The sequence below is a fragment of the Crinia signifera genome, chromosome 11, assembly GCF_055691185.1.
Source record: "Crinia signifera chromosome 11, ASM5569118v1, whole genome shotgun sequence".
NCBI lineage: Eukaryota > Metazoa > Chordata > Amphibia > Anura > Myobatrachidae > Crinia > Crinia signifera.
In genome coordinates, this window is record NC_139227.1 from 4,549,230 (window position 1) to 4,569,057 (window position 19,828).

General features: G+C 40.8%; 1 protein-coding gene across 1 annotated transcript in view; it reads left to right on the plus strand.

The window, feature by feature from the left end:
* Positions 1-2,564: 2,564 nt before the first annotated feature.
* SLC6A2 (solute carrier family 6 member 2) overlaps positions 2,565-19,828 on the plus strand; it is a 149,682-nt gene continuing 132,418 nt past the window's right edge. Inside the window, exons 1-2 of the mRNA XM_083165586.1 lie at positions 2,565-2,704; positions 3,122-3,556. Coding sequence (XP_083021712.1) covers positions 3,244-3,556 — 313 coding nt within the window. The 5' untranslated portion in view covers positions 2,565-2,704; positions 3,122-3,243. The remainder of the gene's footprint in view (positions 2,705-3,121; positions 3,557-19,828) is intronic.

Sequence of the window (19,828 nt, forward strand, 5' to 3'; positions counted from 1 at the left end):
AAACACCTGAAGCCAGTGTCAGGCGTATACAATACACATAACAGAAACAGGGTGCAGAGGCATATCCTCAGGAGTTGTAACACTCTTCACAAGCCAAGCAACTAGTAACAAAGCGGAGGCATGAGTAAAGAAAGAGAAGACAAAATCTCAGGAAAAGATGAAAACAAAATTACTATTATTATTAAAGACCAGTTCTTATGCTATTACATACCTCCAAATATGACCCACACCAGGAGGGATAAAATATTTTCCTGGGCTTCCCTCTTAATGTACGATTGCCATCACCAGTGTTGAAGCAGTTGTGATTAGAAATGGACTAGTTCAACAACACAGGTGACAGCAATCATAAATTAAGAGGGAAGTCCTATAATAGAGCATTTTATCTCTTGTTTTGCAGTGGCACACTCGGGTGTAGGTTTTGAATCGGAGGTCGGATTCTGAGTTCCTGACACCAGGAAGGATCTTTTATCTCCATTCTCATGTGACTAGGGGCCTTGCAGATGGTTGCTGTATGCGTGGCGCTACCTTCTTACATGTTGCAAAAGAACCATAACTCCTTATTCCACTCCAGAGGAAAAATCAAAGAACAGAATTGCAATGGTTCACCTTTGTTCATCAGAGAAATATGTACATCTCCATCAGCCAAGTCTTCAGATTGTATAAACAGTCATGGTCTACCAGCTCCATGCTGTTTTATTTTAGGTGAGAAATCAGTTGATATAATGGGTAAATAAAGTTCATGCAATTTTGTACCGGAGTATATTGGTCCAGACAAAACTTCTTTGAGGTCCCAATTTTGGCAAGAAAAATGCGTTGTAGCCTTATTATTTAAATTGTTCCCTAGAACATCTCTTTTCTTACTGTCCTAACTGTTTTCAGACATTGTGCCCAGTAATAACTACACCGTCATTGTAAATGCTCCAAGTGCATTCAAAGTGTTTGTTCTTCATGTGTTCTCCTCTCCCCAGTTTCCCTGTGCACCTTTTTTTTCTTCCTTTGTGTACTGTATATGCTTTGGTCCTTTTGACAGTTCTGCCATTCAACAGATTAGGTATTTTGTTCATGACATTTGCCCAGCTACTAGGTTCCCCTTCAATTCCAAGTATAAGCACCACCAGGGGTTAAAGTGTGTGTGTGTGTGTGTGTGTGTGTGTGTGTGTGTGTGGGGGGGGGGGGGGTGGGGGTGGAACGGGGTGGAACTGATTTCCACCACCTATAATGGTGAGGTGGAGCTAGTTCAACCTCCACTTTTAACAGAAAAACTACTACCACTGGCCGTGCTTCTACCTAATGTGTGGAGGTGAAGGGAGGATAATTTGGGTGGCAGATGGAAATGAGTTCCCCCACCTCTCCAGGGCCATGTTAAACCCTGATCAGCCCTAGTTGAGGGACATCATTTAAAGGTGTTTATTGAGGAATGGAAGGAAACAGACTTTTTGAATACAAATAAAATCTTTAAACTGTATTTTAGCAAGTGGCCAAAAATTTATATGATACAGTGGTAAATGACTGGGTCACAACATAGAGCACAGCTACAATATATTAACTATTACATTATATTAATTGATACAATAGTTTTGGGAACAATATACTTCTTTACGGGCCTGCGTTAATTTCAAATACTAGAACTTTGCATTTATGTAATTATCTTTTTTTCATTTTTTTTGCATGATTTTAGGATTGATTACATCAGTATGGGTTTAAATTAATTCAAATTTAAATGATGCTAAACTTTGCTTCAGCTTTTCTTTTTGAGATGGGCTACAACATCCCTACAATTTGATGCTGGGTTCAAAACTCGTTATTAGCTAAACCAAGATAAAGTAACATATATTAAAAATAAATGCGTGTTACACAAGACGTGAAAGAAACATTTTCCACAATCTCCGGGGGAGAATCTGCTTTAAATTATGATCCAACGTACAGTAAGTATTTATTACATATTTCTACCTTAAATCTAGCTAAACATTATCATGGTATAACTGTATGGAAACAACATATCCCATGATAATACACACATATAACAAGCCTGGAATAGATTACTCTATTTTATAGCTTATATTATTTGGCATTTAACTACAGCATATACAGTAAAAGCTTGGAACGGTGTACTGGGGTAGCAATTGGAATCCGTCTTACTCTGTTTTGTTGCAGCATAACTGTCAATATGCATTACACTTGAAATGATCCAGATAATCTCTTCCTTCTTAAAGCAATTGGCCAAACCACCCCAAGGGCACATTATCTTACATATGCCAGATTGCCTATATGTCCATGTAATGCATGATGCTTAGGAGATATAGAGTCATTTCCGTCATTTACTTCCTGATGGCTTTTCAAAAAGACCCAAATCCAAATCTTCTCTTCTATAGTTTTAAACACAAGAAATGTTTCCTGTGCAATGCAGCTAATCATTTCCTTGTGTCCAGCAGGTGGCACTGCTCAGTTTCTCTTGTCTCCAGTGGGTGTCTTGGTTTAACACACAGCACGTGCAGTGGAGCATTGGTTTAAAAAGCTGGCATCTTTCTTTTCTTCACAGTATTCTCATAACAGAGGAATCACAAAGTCCCCACTTGCCAGAGGGAAAGGTCACCTGAAAAGAAGAGGACAATGGAAAGACTAGAGCTGACAACACACAATTCCACTTAGCCAAATGAAGGCTTACAGATGCTCCTGAGTTCATCTTTCTACTTGCTACAAGTTGGTAAGTCATTTGATGATAACCTCTACCGCACCAGCTCAATGCAGGTATCATGTTAAGAGGGATGATGGATGTAAGAGATAATTAGGAGTTTTGTAGAATTTACAGACTGTGCTAGTGTTCTATACAGTTACAGTAAGATTATCAAAGAAAAATCTATCTATTAATAGAAAACTTATTAACTAAATTTAAATGTTGTAAGATTAAATTACTTTGCACAAATACCTAACCCCATTTTATGGCATAGTTTTACTTTATAATAATGTGCTAAGATTGCCTTCAAGGAAACACAAATTTGAACCATTTCTTCAAATATTGAATAAAATGGAACTGAATAAAATGGGTATAAAAATATTTTTGTACCCTGGAAATAATAATAATAATAATAATAAATAGTAGTAACTATTCTTTTTTTGCTAGTTTCACAGGAAGAAGAAAAAGAAGTTCGACGGTCAGTAACATTAACACAAGGACTGTACCACATATAATACCTCTGGTTAGTTATTGTAGACAGGTAAAGCTTGTCACCTGCTGATTTTAAGATGCTAAAATCCAAAATGCACAAACAGGGTCAGTCTGACCACAAACTGTCAGCTGTGGCTCCCTTCAAAGAACCTGTTCCGGAAAAGAAAGATGTTGAACTTATCTTAGTCAAGGACCAGAATGGAGTCCAGTATACGAACAACACAATCATTGTCCCAGAATCGTCTCTCAAATATGAGGCACCAGTATCGGAAGAGCCGGAGAGAGAGCACTGGGGCAAGAAAATAGACTTTCTTCTTTCAGTTGTTGGGTTCTCAGTGGATCTGGCCAACGTGTGGAGATTCCCCTTTCTCTGCTATAAGAATGGAGGAGGTAAGATTTTTTTTTTTTTTGTTTAACTGATGTCCATTCTAATTTTAACATTGTCATAAACGAGTACAGACTGAACATTTTGAAGGAAATCACATAAAATATATTTAATAAAATACAGTGATTAAGCATATTGTGATGGTAGAAATTAGGCACCAATATAGCAATTCTATTATGTAATGGTAAATGGCAGACAGATATGGTACAGTATTTCAAACTTACCATATTGTGAAAATAGATTAGAAACCAATGAACTGTTTCAATTTCTGTTTCTACAAGGCAACATTAGAAAATACTATTTTTCCAGAACATTTATATTTCACATTATAATATATTGTACCTAAAAAATAAATGATCAAATATAAAACATTGAATGTTTAAACAATGTTAAAATCTATCTACTGTATATCTACAAATATCTTGATTTCTCAGGAACAAATGCATAACTAATTTAAGTTAAAATAATAATGTCTGGATAGGGCTTAATAACATCTGAACACTCAGTAATTGAATACCACTTTGGTGATAAAATTCCAATTAAAATTTGTCTGAAATAAGACAAAAACCTTTTGCAAGGAATCCTGTTTAAATGTGATGTGATGTGATGCTTTGTATGTACATTTTTGGATGCAGATCAACATATTTTACAGTGCATGTTATACCTTTAAAACAAATATGTTCATAGTAAATATCTGTACAGTAGTTCTTAAATTAAAACCCTTAAATATAAAATATTTAACTTCTGTGTAGAAAAAGATTATAGATAAAATATAAAAATATAAAATAAAATGATTTATGCAACACTATATAGTTGCTATTTTTACAGGTTCAAGAACTATTTACGCTATTTACTAGTACTTTTAGATGAGGGGAATTTACTGATTTCAATGTTTCTTGGAAGTTCAGAAATAAAACATGACTTGACTGGTCTTTTGGGTATTTTGCTAACTAGTGCCAGATTGTAATCCCTGCTTTTTCACCACCATGGCCCCCCGATGAGAAAGAATCTTGGCTTTTCTATATTATTACAGTTATAAATACATTTTGGAATTTTATTTATATAATATTTTATTTGTATGTTTTAAAGACATTAGCACAGCTGGGTCCAGGGTAACTTAGTGTTACAAATTCATGACAAGACAATAGCATCTAATCAAATACCTTATTTGTCAGACACTGCAGGATAACTAAAGGCTGCTTCTGCCTTCAGGGCTGTTCTCTTAAACATGGCATTTTAAGCTCTCGGTAATACAGTTGAAATAAAAAAAATATTGATTTCAAAGCTACAAACGCGTACCATCCATTTGTAAAAATAAGCACAGGAAATATTTTGCTTCTATTTTACATACTTAGCATAGCAAATATGAATCCAGTTGTCATACTGTATTTCATTTGTGCTAAGGAATGAACTATAAACATGAACAAATCTGGCTTCAATTTTTAAACTATTATTGAAGACGTCAACTACACATACGGTAGTTAATGTTGCACTTGTATCCACACAGAGATACAGTAAATTAAAAAGAGCTTCAGTATTATTGCTTGACTTTTTGTCTTGGGAAGGGATTAGGATATGTAGAATTGTGGGATAACTGTCCTGCTTCCCTTTTACTTCCCAGATTAAAAACAAACCCTGAAATACAGTATAAATTAACAGTCATGTGAATTAAATGTCAATGGAGAAATTTGCAGTCGATATTTTTCCATCATTGTTGACTGTTGTGAAAATTGATGCATGGAAAAGTTAAAGATTAAAAGTTCAATTGTGTGATATCTGGCAACTGCCGAGATCACAGATAATTACAGCAGACCAAGGTTGCAAGGTAAAATGTGTGTTTATTATTATCCTTTATTTATACAGCACCACAAGGTGTCTCTAGCACCCAATTACAGAGTGCATGAACGAATAATCAAACAGTGACAGTTGAAGACAATAAAGGACAAGTGCAGGGCACATAACCATAGCAGCATCACCAGGCGACACTGAAATAAGCATCTGGGTGGCAGGAAACAGGGATTTGGTGCTATCAAAGATGGTTTACGTGAGAGACGGAAAAGCACATGATGGAAGAGGGCCCTGCTCGTGACAGCTTACATTCTATTGATGGTGTACCTGTGTGTTACCATGACTACCAGTATTTCCACGTGTTCTGAAAATACACCACGTTTTCTTTTCGTTGAATGGCCCCTAAATAATGCTTTGATGTACAGCATGGTATTACCAGCACAGTAACTAGATGGCAGTGCACCGCGTGAAGCCACCGCGCCCTCCCCGATTGCGTAGTTGTATAGGAATGCACCCTTTATGGTGAGAAGGTGGGTCCGTTATTACCGGGACACAACTGCTGAATGCTCAGAACGCCTGTAGAGAGATGTGTGGACGGAATATCCAAAAGACATGTCAGCTGGCACTGCATCAATGAAACGGGCTGCATCAGTGCTAGCCAGATGCAGATAAGGTGAGGGTGCCACTTCCAGGGCACTCCGCCCTGTGCGATAGCATCAGCCACACTGCCCTTCTTTTGCTCTTAAAAGGGTTGATGTAGAGTTGGTTGTAAAATGGGTGTAAGTTACATAAAAAACCCAAGAGAATCATCTATATTATAGGTCTAGTGTTCGTGAGTCTCCAAAACACTGTCATCTGTTGGCACAGAGGGAAACTACATCTCTTTCTTACACATGCACAAACACAGTAGCTAGCAGACTAGCTTTCGAAGCTTTTGCTTTGAGAGGGCTTACTAGTTATATATGCATTCTCTTTCTTATCTACATAAGTCTCATTTGTTTTAACACCATTACTGAACTTTGGGTATGTGAGAAGGCCCCACCACACTCCCATTGTGCATTTCTGGTCGTCAGGTTTAATACTTTCATAATTTTATGGTGCTGCCTACAGTACCATTAGTTCATGTGCCCACAATCACTTTCCGAGCACGCACAGGGTAAAGTCATGCAGAATGTGCAGTTCTAAATGGCATAGAACTCACTATGCTCTGAAAAAAGGGTAAAAGTGGTACAATGCGATAGCAAAAATTGTACACAGCATGTTAGTGTGTATTAAACAATAAATGTGTATAAGAAAGTCAGTCTAATAATAGTAATAATAATAATAATAATAAAATCCTAAATTGTATTAATATATCACTCTTTCTCCAACAGTAGTCAAGGCACTTTACATGCAAAAAAACCCAATGCACATTGTACAGAAGATTTAAGTAATATACAGATGTAGCCCGGCTCATCCTTGCAGGGGATTGCGATTCTAACGCCATCCCCCACCAGCGGCCGGCTACTGCCAGGGGCTTCCGCTGCCGTCGCCACTGGTCCCCCTTGCCGCCCCGACCCCCCCCCCCCGAACAGGGCAGCCTCTCCCTGAAGCGGAGACGGGCAGGGAGATGCTGCCCAGCCACCGTAACACTGAAGTGCTGTATGTGCTGTATCAGCTGGTGCCTCTGGATTAAGATTCAGGAGCCTTGCCTACCTTCCCAGGGTGGTGGGAGTGTTACCTGATTTTTAGGAGCCTCCCGGACATTCTGGTAGAGTAGGCATTTATGGTAAGCGGATAGCAGGGTAAGATACTGTATATGAACATACATTCAGCATAAATACTGTTTGCAGGTGTTCAGATTAAAGTAAGCAGATTGCCGGGTGAGATAGAAAAGTTAACCAAAATCACACAGTGTTGTTGGAGGAATGTCTCTCTTAAGTCTCTGACAGAGTCTGGCAGTAGTCAGCCAACAAATTGACTGGTAGGCTATTTCCATATTAGAAACCACTTACCATATTCGTGACTCACCGCACCCATGTTTTGGAAAAACCACCCAGTTAAATTCTAAAAAAATGAATCTTTAATAACGTGTTGCACCACATTGGATTATAAGACACAAAAACGATCACCCAATATTTCATCATAGTTTTTGGCCTAAAAAAGGATTGTGCACATCATTTTGAAACTCTACCACACAACTTTGGTAACTTTATTCTCCTTCAAAAATCAAAATTTTTATAGAATTATTTGATCTGGGAGCCTATAAATATACCTTCTATAATCTTGGCATCAATGATCTATGGAAACATTTATCAAATATGTGAATTCAATTTAGATATGTGCTTTACGAATGAACCTGAATTACCCCCTAAGTTTGCTAGAATGCAGCCTCTCATTAAAATGGTGTATGCCAGTGTTTAGTACTACATACCCTCCAACATGACCCATTCCATTAGGTACAAATTGCGCTGTTGCTGGGTTTCCCTGCCAGTGGCAGTTACAGATGTGAGCCTGCAGCACAGTCCAATATTCAAAAAGGGGAGCCATACCTAATGCCACCGCAAACATCACTGTCCTGGACTCACTGACAGTTGATGTGACCCCCCCCCCTCTTTGAATTTTGGACTGTGCTGGAGCCCCACCTCTGTAACTGACTCTGGTAAGGAAGTCCAGGAACAGATCATTTTGTACATAATGGAATGGGTCATGTTGGAGGGTATGGTACTACTACAGACAGGGCTGTCTTAACAGCATTGTAAGCCCTAGGCAAAGCAATGCACTGTGGCCCCTACTTAAGTTAAGAATAATCACAACTTCTCTCCACCTGCTGTCAGCCATCCAGCAATAAGCGTACTTACAGCCATTAGCTGTAGAGAACGTTTTCTGGCAGCTCTGATTTTGTGCAATTCACAATCAAAGCAGCTGGCAGCAATCTCTACTAGCCTCTGAGAAGCTCCGGAGGCTCCACCATATCCTGCTTGAAGGCCCCTAGAATTGTGGGGCCCTAGAGCAGCCTTAGCAACCTAGCAACTAGGTGCAGCAGTCTGTAAATGAAACGGGGGGTTGAATACCATCAGACACATGTCTACCATCAATGGCTGAGAATCATCTAGTTCACAGTAATCAATTATAAAACCAGTTACCATCGGCTATAGACTCTAGCTTTTCGTTAATGTCCCACTCACATAAGTACTAGACGTAACCTAGCTGCAAGCTGAAAATGTGCAATAACCTTGCTAATTCATTTTCTTTAATGTCGGTTTCATGTTTGCAGCATGTGCAATAGGAACAGTAGAAGAACCATTTGCATTTCGAAGAGGGAACAAGTGCCACTAGCCCGTGTTGCGTTCATGACCTAGAGCTATTGGCATACACTTTATGATTGTCTTTGGTGCAGTGAGACCCTCAGGGGCATGGCAAAATGGAGTATGGAGAGAGATGAAATGCCGCTGTGTATGTGCAGTACCACACTTTGCAGGTTACACTGTGATAGTCCCAGAAACACACAGCGGTATGACATCTGTATGCAGTCTGTGTTCTGGGCAGGTAGAGAGGGATTTTTATGCTGCACAAACTGGCATAGTTTTAATTCCCCATAAGCTACATAGTGGCAACATTTCTATATTGACCAGGGGTTAAAGTGAGGGTGAACTGGGGGGAACTGAGTTCCACCACCTTTAATGGAAGGGGGAACTAGCTTCACCTCCACCACAGCCCTGAACACTAATTCCAACAGCTTACTTTTCTGGCACAGCATATGAGATTTCAAGGTGTCACAAGGTACTATTGCTGTGGGCATTATGTGTAAGAGGATGCACTACTATGGGCATTGTGTATAAGCAACGCTACTGTGTTGCATACATGTATACGGAGTACTACTGTGTAGGTTAACATGAAAAAGTGAGTAAGGGGCAATACATGTGGTGTAATGTGAATGAGATTGTGCTACTGTGTGAAATCATTTAAACTGGGGTTACAATTGTACGACCACTGTATGGGATGGGAGGTAAGGCATAAAGTATGGTATAAACATAGTTTGCAGGGAGGTGGCAAAAACCCTGCACTGGCCCAGGTTCGCCTAAAGAAGGAGGGGGGGGGGGATCGATGGCTGAAGAGTAAAATCCCCAAGTGTACAGTAAATAATCTTTCATTGCTCAGTATACCTGACTTATTGCACATGCTCTATGAGTATACTTGTATATTACTGAAGAACTTTATTAGCAGTTTAGTAGCAGACAAAGTTCAGTTTTCATTTATAATGTAATTGTTAAAGACAAATCACAATGGCAGCTTAGTCCCTACCTGCTTCTACCCGCAATCACTCCATTTCCTGTAATTTGGCCTCTAGTGGTCATTGGTGGTACTTCACCTCAGAGAGGTGAGGAGTAGTTAGCCTTTTATATACAGTATATAGTTAGTGCAAGAATAAAAAGAAATACAATAATGTGCATTACTTGCTATAAACACCAGTAATACTCTGCCTAATTCATAGGTGCGCGCTGTTGTACCCACTGCTCTGCTGAGATTTCATCCGCAGTGTACTTACAGAAATATGCTATTGTCATCCTGAGCACAGAGACTCCCACTGCCCGTCACCCCACTGGCCTTGTAAGCAGCCGTATGCTACCGCAAACAAAGTGGCTCTCCTGACACTCTCCAGCTGCAAACAAGTTTCCAATGTCTGACTTGGGAATGCTCAAAAATGGTCCTTGTCCTGTCTAGCCAGTCCCCAATATCTCCACCAAATGCTCACTACTTGTCACTCAGGAGGCGGCTTGCACAGCTGCAATACATCAAGCCACTGTGTCAGACATTGACATTGCATACATTTTTTAATCAGGTCCAGTGTGTGACCATTAAACGACAATATTAAAATAATAATGGGACAAGAACAAATTCCCTGGCAATAATTATCTGTAACCATGCTCGATCATCTAGGATACATTATTTAGTTATGCTGTTTCCCTTAATCCCCTGGGAAAGATCACTCGATATGAAAGGATATCTGTAGTCTCTTGTGGATCTGCTGATAAGTGCCTCCACCCTAGTCACCGTACTAGTGCCTCCACCCTAGTCACCGTAGTGCCGCACCTCTGCAATTCACAAATATTTGGCTTGGGAGACCCTTGCACCTTCGATAAAAGAGTTGGTAAATTAACTCTTATATCACTAGTAATTGACAAAACACAATGTAATTGGCCTAAATGAGTTACTTTTATTCCACATATGGTAAAGGTTTAGAGGATTTGTTGCAGGAAATCTAAATACGTAGGCCCTTAATAGTTACAGTAACATAGAACCTACGTACATACCATTGCATTATGCAACCTTTACTGCTGGGCGTCATAACCTTACTTACTAACAGTTTCCCATATCCTTCACATTAGGAATGTACGTAAATGCTTTCCTTTTACACTCCCTATCCCATTAACGAATTTCCCCTTACTATCCCGAGAGATTGGAGATTTTCTATCCACAACACTGAACCATCCTTTCACTTATACACATATCTTCTCCGCTACCTACCCTATTGTTGGTAAAGTATTATTCTGTATAAGAATTCCACTGTTATAATTTAGGCACATATAGGTATCCATGTAATAAGTTGTTATATGAATTGGTAAATATGTAGAATTATCATCGGTGCTCACGTATTGTAGATCTTGTTTGTTAAGTTGGCCAGACACTTAATGATTTATTGATTGATCTGGCTAGTTGGAACAAAAATCTAGTAATATCTGAATGATAATTTAATAGTTTTTTGTTCCGACTAGCCAAATCTGACAATAAATCTATAATATTTATGTCTAGTGTCTGTGTGTCTAGGAAACACTGCGACCTGTTGGCAGGAAGTGAAACTACATCTCTTTCTCTCTCACACATTCACAAACACAGAAGGTAGCAGACTAGCTTTCAAAGCTTTTGCTTCGTGCGGTTTTAGTAGTCTTTTTCTACATGGCCAGCTTTACATTCAGATATTGCCAATGTTTCATCCTTTGTGCAAAAGTTGAAGTGTTAATTTGTGACCAAGACCAGGTTTTAGATATACAATTATGGGATTCCTTATACAAAGCAATAACTCACTCCTGGGCACTGAGGCCAGACTACAGGTTAAATCGATTACGCTGCTGTGCTAAAATAGTGAGAACTAATTTCACGTAACCTTTGGGGGTTATTCTGGTTCACTCCTTCTGGCAAATTCCTTCTTAGATGGGGATGCAGTGTAAATCCCGGCGGTCAGGATCCCGGCGTTCAAAATCCAGACGCCGGAATCCCGACCGCCGAAATCCCGACACTTTCTCCCTCCGTGGGTGTCCACGACACCCTCGGAGGGAGAATAAATGAGTGTGCCGAGCGTAACGAGGCACCGGGCCCGCTGCGTGGCGAGCACAGCGAGCCCGCAAGGGGGGGAGATCCACGTCCCCCCCTTGTCGGGATTTCGGCGGTCCGGATTCCGGTGTCGGGATTTTGAACGCCGGGATCCCGACCGCCGAGATTAAATAATGAATCCCTTAGATGATGGACAAAACCATGTGCACTGCAGGTGGGGCAGATGTAACATGTGCAGAGAGAATTAGATTTGGGTGGGGTTTTACTTCAAAGTGAGATCTATATTGCAGTGTAAAAATAAAGCAGCCAGTATTTACCCTGCATAGAAACAAAATAACTCACCCAAATCTAATTCTCTCTGCACATGTTACATCTGCCCCACCTGCAGTGCACATGGTTTTGTCCATCTACTGTAAGAAGGAATTTGCCAGAAGGAGTGAACCAGAATAACCCCCTTTGTCTCAGATAAAATGATCTGCGGTTTGCCTATCATGTTTGCACATATCTCGTTTACATCCTAAGCTCACAGTTGATGGTGCTAAGAACTGAACTTGACCGCTGCTCCAGTGATTTCCTAGCCTGCCATGCAGTATTACATAGTAAAGCAGAACTATTTACATTGTACAACTGTATGTGATTGGCTCACCTAAAGCTGAGGATCAACAGCCTTAACCTTACACTGAACACTTCAGCATCTCACCACAAATTCACACTTTGGCCAAAAAACACCCCAGAAATTGGTGTCCACTGTGAGAGAGTTGACCTCAGGGCCAAAAAGGATGAAATTACTATCACCATAGTGTTGGGAATCATGTGTATGCAGGAATTAATATTACAGCATTATACAGATACACACTAGTGATTCACTCAAACTATGAACAGCCTGGTTACTTAACCAGTGGTGTTGTTTTTTTGATCAATACATCAGTACATCCATACTTACTGTTACATGTACACCTCACCAGCCGATGAGTGTACAATATATATATATATATATATATATATATATACATATATATATATATATATATATATATATGCATTGGGCACAGGAACATTCTATTAGAGGTGACTGGTTCAGTTTAACTGAAATAGAAATACATTTGAAGACAAGATCAGAATCACTGTGGATTCCTGAGTGGAACTGAGTCCTGACTTGGGTTTCTTGTTAATTTGAAAACTATCCCAATATCTCTTAATTTCTGATTCTTACACCCTATCACATTTGGCTCCATATTGGCCAAAATAACTTTTCATTATATGTTTTATATCAGAATCCAATTTGTTGGGGTAGTGGTTAACTTTTAATTGCTGTTATTTTTGATTGATTAAATTGTTAAATATAATTTGAAATTCATGCACTCCTTACTGTTCGTTTGGTTCTAGTTATAACCTTGCTGTGGTACAGTATTTACAAGTAATTTTAAACTTATGTACCACCTGGATTATCCTCATTCCCCTTCTAGCAAATATTTTTAAAAAATATGGCTAAAAATGGCAAAACAGTCTCCTCTGTTTTAGTCTGCTATCTGACCAATTTTTGGGACCCTTTCAGCCATTCCAGGAGGGTAGGTAAGTATGATTCAGACCAGATCGCTGAACTGTAAATTAGCAGATGACTGCAGGTAGATAGCCACCGCCCAGACAGAAAGAAAACCCGCCCAGTGCAAATCTGCAAATTAATTGCAAAAATATTGCAAACCACTACTTACTTGGTGACCCTTATGTAATTCACGAACAATCAAATGATTTTTTCATTTCCACGGGACCACTCATCGGACCTGAGGGGACATCAAACTGAGCCGATTTGGGACGATTTCACAGCCCGATTCATCGGAATCGGCCAAAATCAGCTCAGTGTATGGGCACCTTTAGACTAGTCACTGGTTTAATAGTTGCTCAAACAAGACATAAATCCTGCTGTTATCTTGCAGATGTTTTTCTCATACACCTTTGCGTTAGTCACAGGCCCCATGAGACACTGCTACATCAAGCATCTATTTTGCAGAAAATGCATGTTAGACACAACGCGATGTGGCTGCGGTGCACCAGAATACTGTGCTGTTTTATATGATATAACAAGTTTGTACAGTACATCTGTGAGTGACTGATTCTCATTTCAATTACCCATGAGATTTTGCTCGCCAAAATGTAGACAATCTTGTGATCAAACTGGAAAAACCACAGGTGATTGCACTCCCAATAATCACAGTATTCAATTGAAAAAGAAAGTTGCAAGTTTTTTTGCTTGCAAAATCCAACAGGGTCAAGGAAATAAGCAGTTATGGAGCACCAGGTACTAACCTTTGTGTTCTGGCCAATCCACCAGACTTTTCATTGTCAGCTCCCCTCTATGCTGAGCCATCCTTCTAGGCTGCTGGTAGGGGAGGAAGTTCATGGCAGACGTACAGTAGTTCTCCCTGCTGATACTGGACACTCACTGGGGGTTACATGTACAATCCATGGGGATTACACACCAGGGATCCCACACACAGCTGACAGGGGGTCACAGTGTATCTGGCACAGTCTCACACAAACTCACATTCACCGTTGCTGCTGAAAACCAGCTTGTCCATATGGAAAAAGAAAACGGCACCGCAGAAGACGAATAATCAAGGACTAATTAAGACCATTGGAAAATTCATATTTCAAAATGTCACATTCCAGGATGAGAACTGATCATGGTTCTCAGGAAAAAAAATGAAGGACCACATGGTCTTGGAATTGAAAATCATCAAAAACCTAGTGTGAGAAATGAGGATAAACAACCAACCAATCAACTCCTACCTTTCATTTTTAAAAACCAAACCTGTGACATGACAGGTAGGAGCTGATTGGCTGTCTATCACTCTCCATTTGATCACTTTTTGACATCTGGCCCTAAATATGTAAAATCTGAAGCACTGCATAATTTTGTGAGGAAATAATAATTATGAATTGTACTACTTTATGACAAGCTGTTGCCTGCTGGGTCATAATCATCCTGTCAGGATGACAGACTTATTTTTATATAAAGGTTATGTTCTGTGTTTTTTACCAAAATTATTTAGCAATACCCAGTGGTATTGTAGGACTTGGACAAAATTTCCTTAGTTGACAATTGTAATGTTTTGGAAATTTTACGTTTAAAGTTTCAGGCCAATTTGACTTTGTCACCCCTACGTATTATGATAATGAATAATAAATGAGTAGTGAAATGAAGTACAGGTTGAGTATCCATTATTCGAAATACTCGGGACCACGAGCATTCCGGATAAGAGATTTTTACGGTTTTTGGAATAAATGGTTTTTAAACATACTTACCTTCCCCTGGTGGTGCCCCGATGGTCCCCCGGCTACCACGTTGTCCCCCAGCATCCATGGCAGGCCTTCAGCACCATCTCCAGTGGTCCCAGGAGTGCGTTGCGCGAGTTCCCAGGTGCGCCGGTGACGTCACCGACGTGCGAGCGCACTTGCGCAATGCACTCCTGGGACCGCTGGAGACGCTGGAGAGGATGCTGAAGGTCTGCCATGGACGCCGGGGGACTTGGTAAGTAATAAAAAAGGTTCAGGGGGGAGAAAATAAATAAATCATTTGAATTATTCCTAAAAAACATTCGGATAATAGATATACGGATACGGGATACTCAAACTGTAATAAATATATTAAATGTAAAAATGTACATGCGATAAGCACTCAAAAAGCAAAACATTGGACCATAGCTCAGTTATTGAATCTGCATTAGACATATGATTATTAAACATTATAAATAAATAAAAACATATTAGCCTTAAAAAATTTTTCAATAAATTCATTGCTCTGATTATTATGAAAAGAGCCCTCAGCACAGCTTTTAGGATAGATGAAAATATAACCCGTCAGTGTCAAGTCACGTTAATATCAACAAAAATAACAAACTGAGATATAACATTTAGAAAAATGAACATAAGGAATAGTTAGATGTGATTAAAAAATCATGAAGAATGAATTTATCATATAAGTTAGAGAGTTCTGGGTATTAAAAAAAGTACTTTATTGTGAACGTTTATGTCCAGATGATAGATATGTATATGAAAAGTCAAACAGTGTAACAAACCTTTTCTAATCTGTAAACACGTTTTGGGTAAATTAATTTATGATTGTGAGTTTATTTCTCTGCAAGGGAGTAGGCCAATCAGGGGAGTCCCCACTGTAACGTAGAGAGAAATAATACCCAATCTTTTTTCATATCCATATCTGCTACTGTCACACGGATTGACCCGCTCAATTGTAAGGATTGGTTGAGCCAATCCAGACACAACAATCAGTGTGGAACAAGCACACTGCAGGGATATACTGACACAAAGCTGTTCTTTTCCTGCATCTATCTATCATCTGGATATAAACTTTCACAATAAGGTACTTTATCTCTCTTCAGATAATCCCTATAGAACCTTACCTAGAAAGAAGGGACCTTTCATTTCTTTAATACATTTAATAAGGAAAGAGTGACAAGAGGCATTTATCCTTGAAAATAATACTTTATTAGATATTCGCGGTCCACTTTAGCCATTGTGGTATTCACTTGCTGTCAGATTGGCAGTTTTCACACATGAGCAATTTCAGATGGGAGAACTCACGAATATAGATTTATCGAAATATCCTACAGACATTTTGTTGAAACACTTCTCATAGTGCTTTGTTTTGTATGTTATGTGTGTGTCTGTCCTGTTATGACGTAATTACATATATTTTAAACCAATTTATTATTAAACGTTAAGTTTTAAACAAGCGTGCCCCCCCAAAAAGACAGTGCTTTTCTCTTCACCTTCATAAAAGTCTATGCAGCCAATAAATTTTTTGGATCTTCAAATGTGATTCATTATTCCCCAATGGGCTGAACGAGTCTTTAGACCTCAATGTGGTCATATAACTAAATATGGAGACCCAGAACGCAAGGAGAGCTCAAATTCTGTTTTTTTTTTTTTTTTTTGTATAACTAATTTAAATACTGTTAATTTGTTGGATCTGTCTACCTATAATATTTACAATGGATTTTGATTATTATATAATAAATACCCTTAAGTTGTTGAATTACCTTATTCTGCATATGAATAAAGTATTGTTCATTCATTAAGCAGCTACTATTCAAATATACTTAATATACATAATATTCTTTATTATTAGTTCCTCTTTGAATGTGTATTGTTCTTCTCTTTTATTAAAAAAATACAGGGCGGGATGTTCTAACATCCGCAGCCCAGCTCCGCCCCCCGTCGCCGCCCATCGCCTGCATAATTATCGCATATGTTCTAACATATGCGATAATTATGGCAAAGGACAGCTTTTGCGTTAAGAGCTGTCCTTTGCGGTGAGAGTCAGCAGGTCCCGGCAGGTCCCCCCTCCCTCCCTTACCCGGCGTTGCTGCTGCGCTGGGCTCTCCTCCTCCCTGCACCTGGAAGAGGATCATAGTGCAGGGAGGAGGAGGTCACAGGTCCGTGCAGCACTTCCATCTATAGGATGTGACGTGCGGACACACTGGAATAATGTATATGTATTGAAACGTCACATCCTGACTCTGCTTTGTATTGCAGAGATCACATGGCTAGACTGTGGCTTGTCACTCTTGGAGGAGGGGACCTATGACCCCCGGAAGTGTTACCTGTCATTTCTATATGAATTATCATTTCTATATGAATTATCATTATTAAACACTTATATAGATGCAAATTAAGATATTTTATGAATATATATGACTATTATAGAACCCTAATTCTGTCTCCATTGAAATCTTTTTATTAGTATTAAAAAAAACTTAAGTGAATCAATTAATTATGCAAATTATGGTTAAGGATGCTGGGTATAAATATGAGCACCCAGACCACATAGAGACGCCTTGATAAAACTGGCAATCTGACCAGCGAAACACGTTGGTATTATCCAGGACGTGTGCCACCTTTGGACCACTACCTGCTAATTCCTCTGACCATCTTGTCCCATATACTGGATGTCCCTGGCTTCAATTATTGGGAGAAATTTATTGGTCGTATCATCGTGGAGATTAAGATTGGTCCAAACTACCATCCCTCTGGACCGATCGCTCCAAGACACTTGGAACTCCCCCTGCCGATTGGACTCCACCCAATGGGACTGCTGCTTTGGCTCAGAGCAGGTTATTCACCAGATTTCTGGGTCCTTTAATTGATGTGCAAATACTCCTGAAATTGCTATTTATAAAGCGCTGCCTAAATCACCCCTTTTTTCCATTTCAACTACTGAGGGACTAGCCATCCCTATATAGGCAGCTGCTCTTTAGAGGACAATTCCTGATAAAGCGCTCAATATAATCTTCGGTTAGTATTTCTGTCTCCTACACAGGTCCGACGATGGGGGGGTGGGGGAATAGGGGACAGCCATCCCAAGCCCTGATGATCTGAGAGGTTTTAGGAATCGCACCAGTGTGATAGAGCATAGGCCGCATGGTGAGAGAGCTCATCAATGTTATAGAGCGCAGACCGCATAGTGAGGGAGCGCATCAGTGTGATAGAGGGCAGGCTGCACAGTGAGGAAGCACTCCAGTGTGATAGAGTGTGGGACACGGGGTGAGGGAGAGTGTCAGTGTGATAGAAGCAGGCCACACAGTGAGGGAGCACGTCAGTGTAATAGAGTGCAGGTTGCAGCGTAAGGGAGATTGTCAGTGTGATAGTACACAGGCCACAGGGTATGGGAGAGCATCAGTGTGATAGAGCGCAGGCTGCACAGTGAGGGAGCGCATCAGTATGATAGAGCGCAGGTTGCAGGGTATGGGAGGACATCAGTGTGACAGAGCATAGGCCGCATGGTGAGAGAGCTCATAAGTGTTATAGAGCGCAGATCACATAGTGAGGGAGAGCGTCAGTGTGATAGAGCGCAGGCCACACAGTGAGGGAGCACGTCAGTGTAATAGAGTGCAGGTTGCAGCGTAAGGGAGATTGTCAGTGTGATAGTACACAGGCCACAGGGTATGGGAGAGCATCAGTGTGATAGAGCGCAGGCTGCACAGTGAGGGAGCGCATCAGTATGATAGAGCGCAGGTTGCAGGGTATGGGAGGACATCAGTGTGATAGAGTGTGGAACACGGGGTAAGGGAGCATGTCAGTGTGATAGTACACAGGGCGCAGGGTGAGGGAGAGCGTCAGTGTGATAGAGCGCAGGCTGCACAGTGAGGGAGCACGTCAGTATGATAGAGCGCAGGTTGCAGGGTATGGGAGGACATCAGTGTGATAGAGTGTGGAACACGGGGTAAGGGAGCATGTCAGTGTGATAGTACACAGGGCGCAGGGTGAGGGAGAGCGTCAGTGTGATAGAGTGTGGGACACGGGGTAAGGGAGCGTGTCAGTGTGATAATACACAGGCCTCAGGGTAAGGGAGAGTGTCAGTGTGATAGAATGCAGGTTGCAGGGTGAGGGAGAGCGTCAGTGTGATAGAGTGTGGGACACGGGGTAAGGGAGCATGTCAGTGTGATAGTACACAGGCCGCAGGCCGCAGGGTAAGGGAGAGCATCAGTATGATAGAGTGCAGGTTGCAGGGTATGGGACACGGGGTAAGGGAGCGTGTCAGTGCGATAATACACAGGGCGCCAGGTAAGGGAGAGCGCCAGTGTGATAGTACACAGGCCGCAGGGTATGGGAGAGCATCAGTGTGATAGAGCGCAGGCTGCACAGTGAGGGAGCACGTCAGTATGATAGAGCGCAGGTTGCAGGGTAAGGGAGCGTGTCAGTGTGATAGAGTGTGAGACACGTGGTAAGGGAGCGTGTCAGTGTGATAGTACACAGAGCGTAGGGTAAGGGAGAGCGCCAGTGTGATAGTACACAGGCCGCAGGGTATGGGAGCGCATCAGTGTGATAGAGGGCAGGCTGCACAGTGAGGGAGCACGCCAGTGTGATAGAGTGTGGGACACGGGGTGAGGGAGAGTGTCAGTGTGATAGAACGCAGGCTGCAGGGTATGGGAGCACATCAGTGTGATAGAGCATAGGCCGCATGGTGAGAGAGCTCATAAGTGTTATAGAGCGCAGATCACATAGTGAGGGAGAGCGTCAGTGTGATAGAGCGCAGGCCACACAGTGAGGGAGCACGTCAGTGTAATAGAGTGCAGGTTGCAGCGTAAGGGAGATTGTCAGTGTGATAGTACACAGGCCACAGGGTATGGGAGAGCATCAGTGTGATAGAGCTCAGGCTG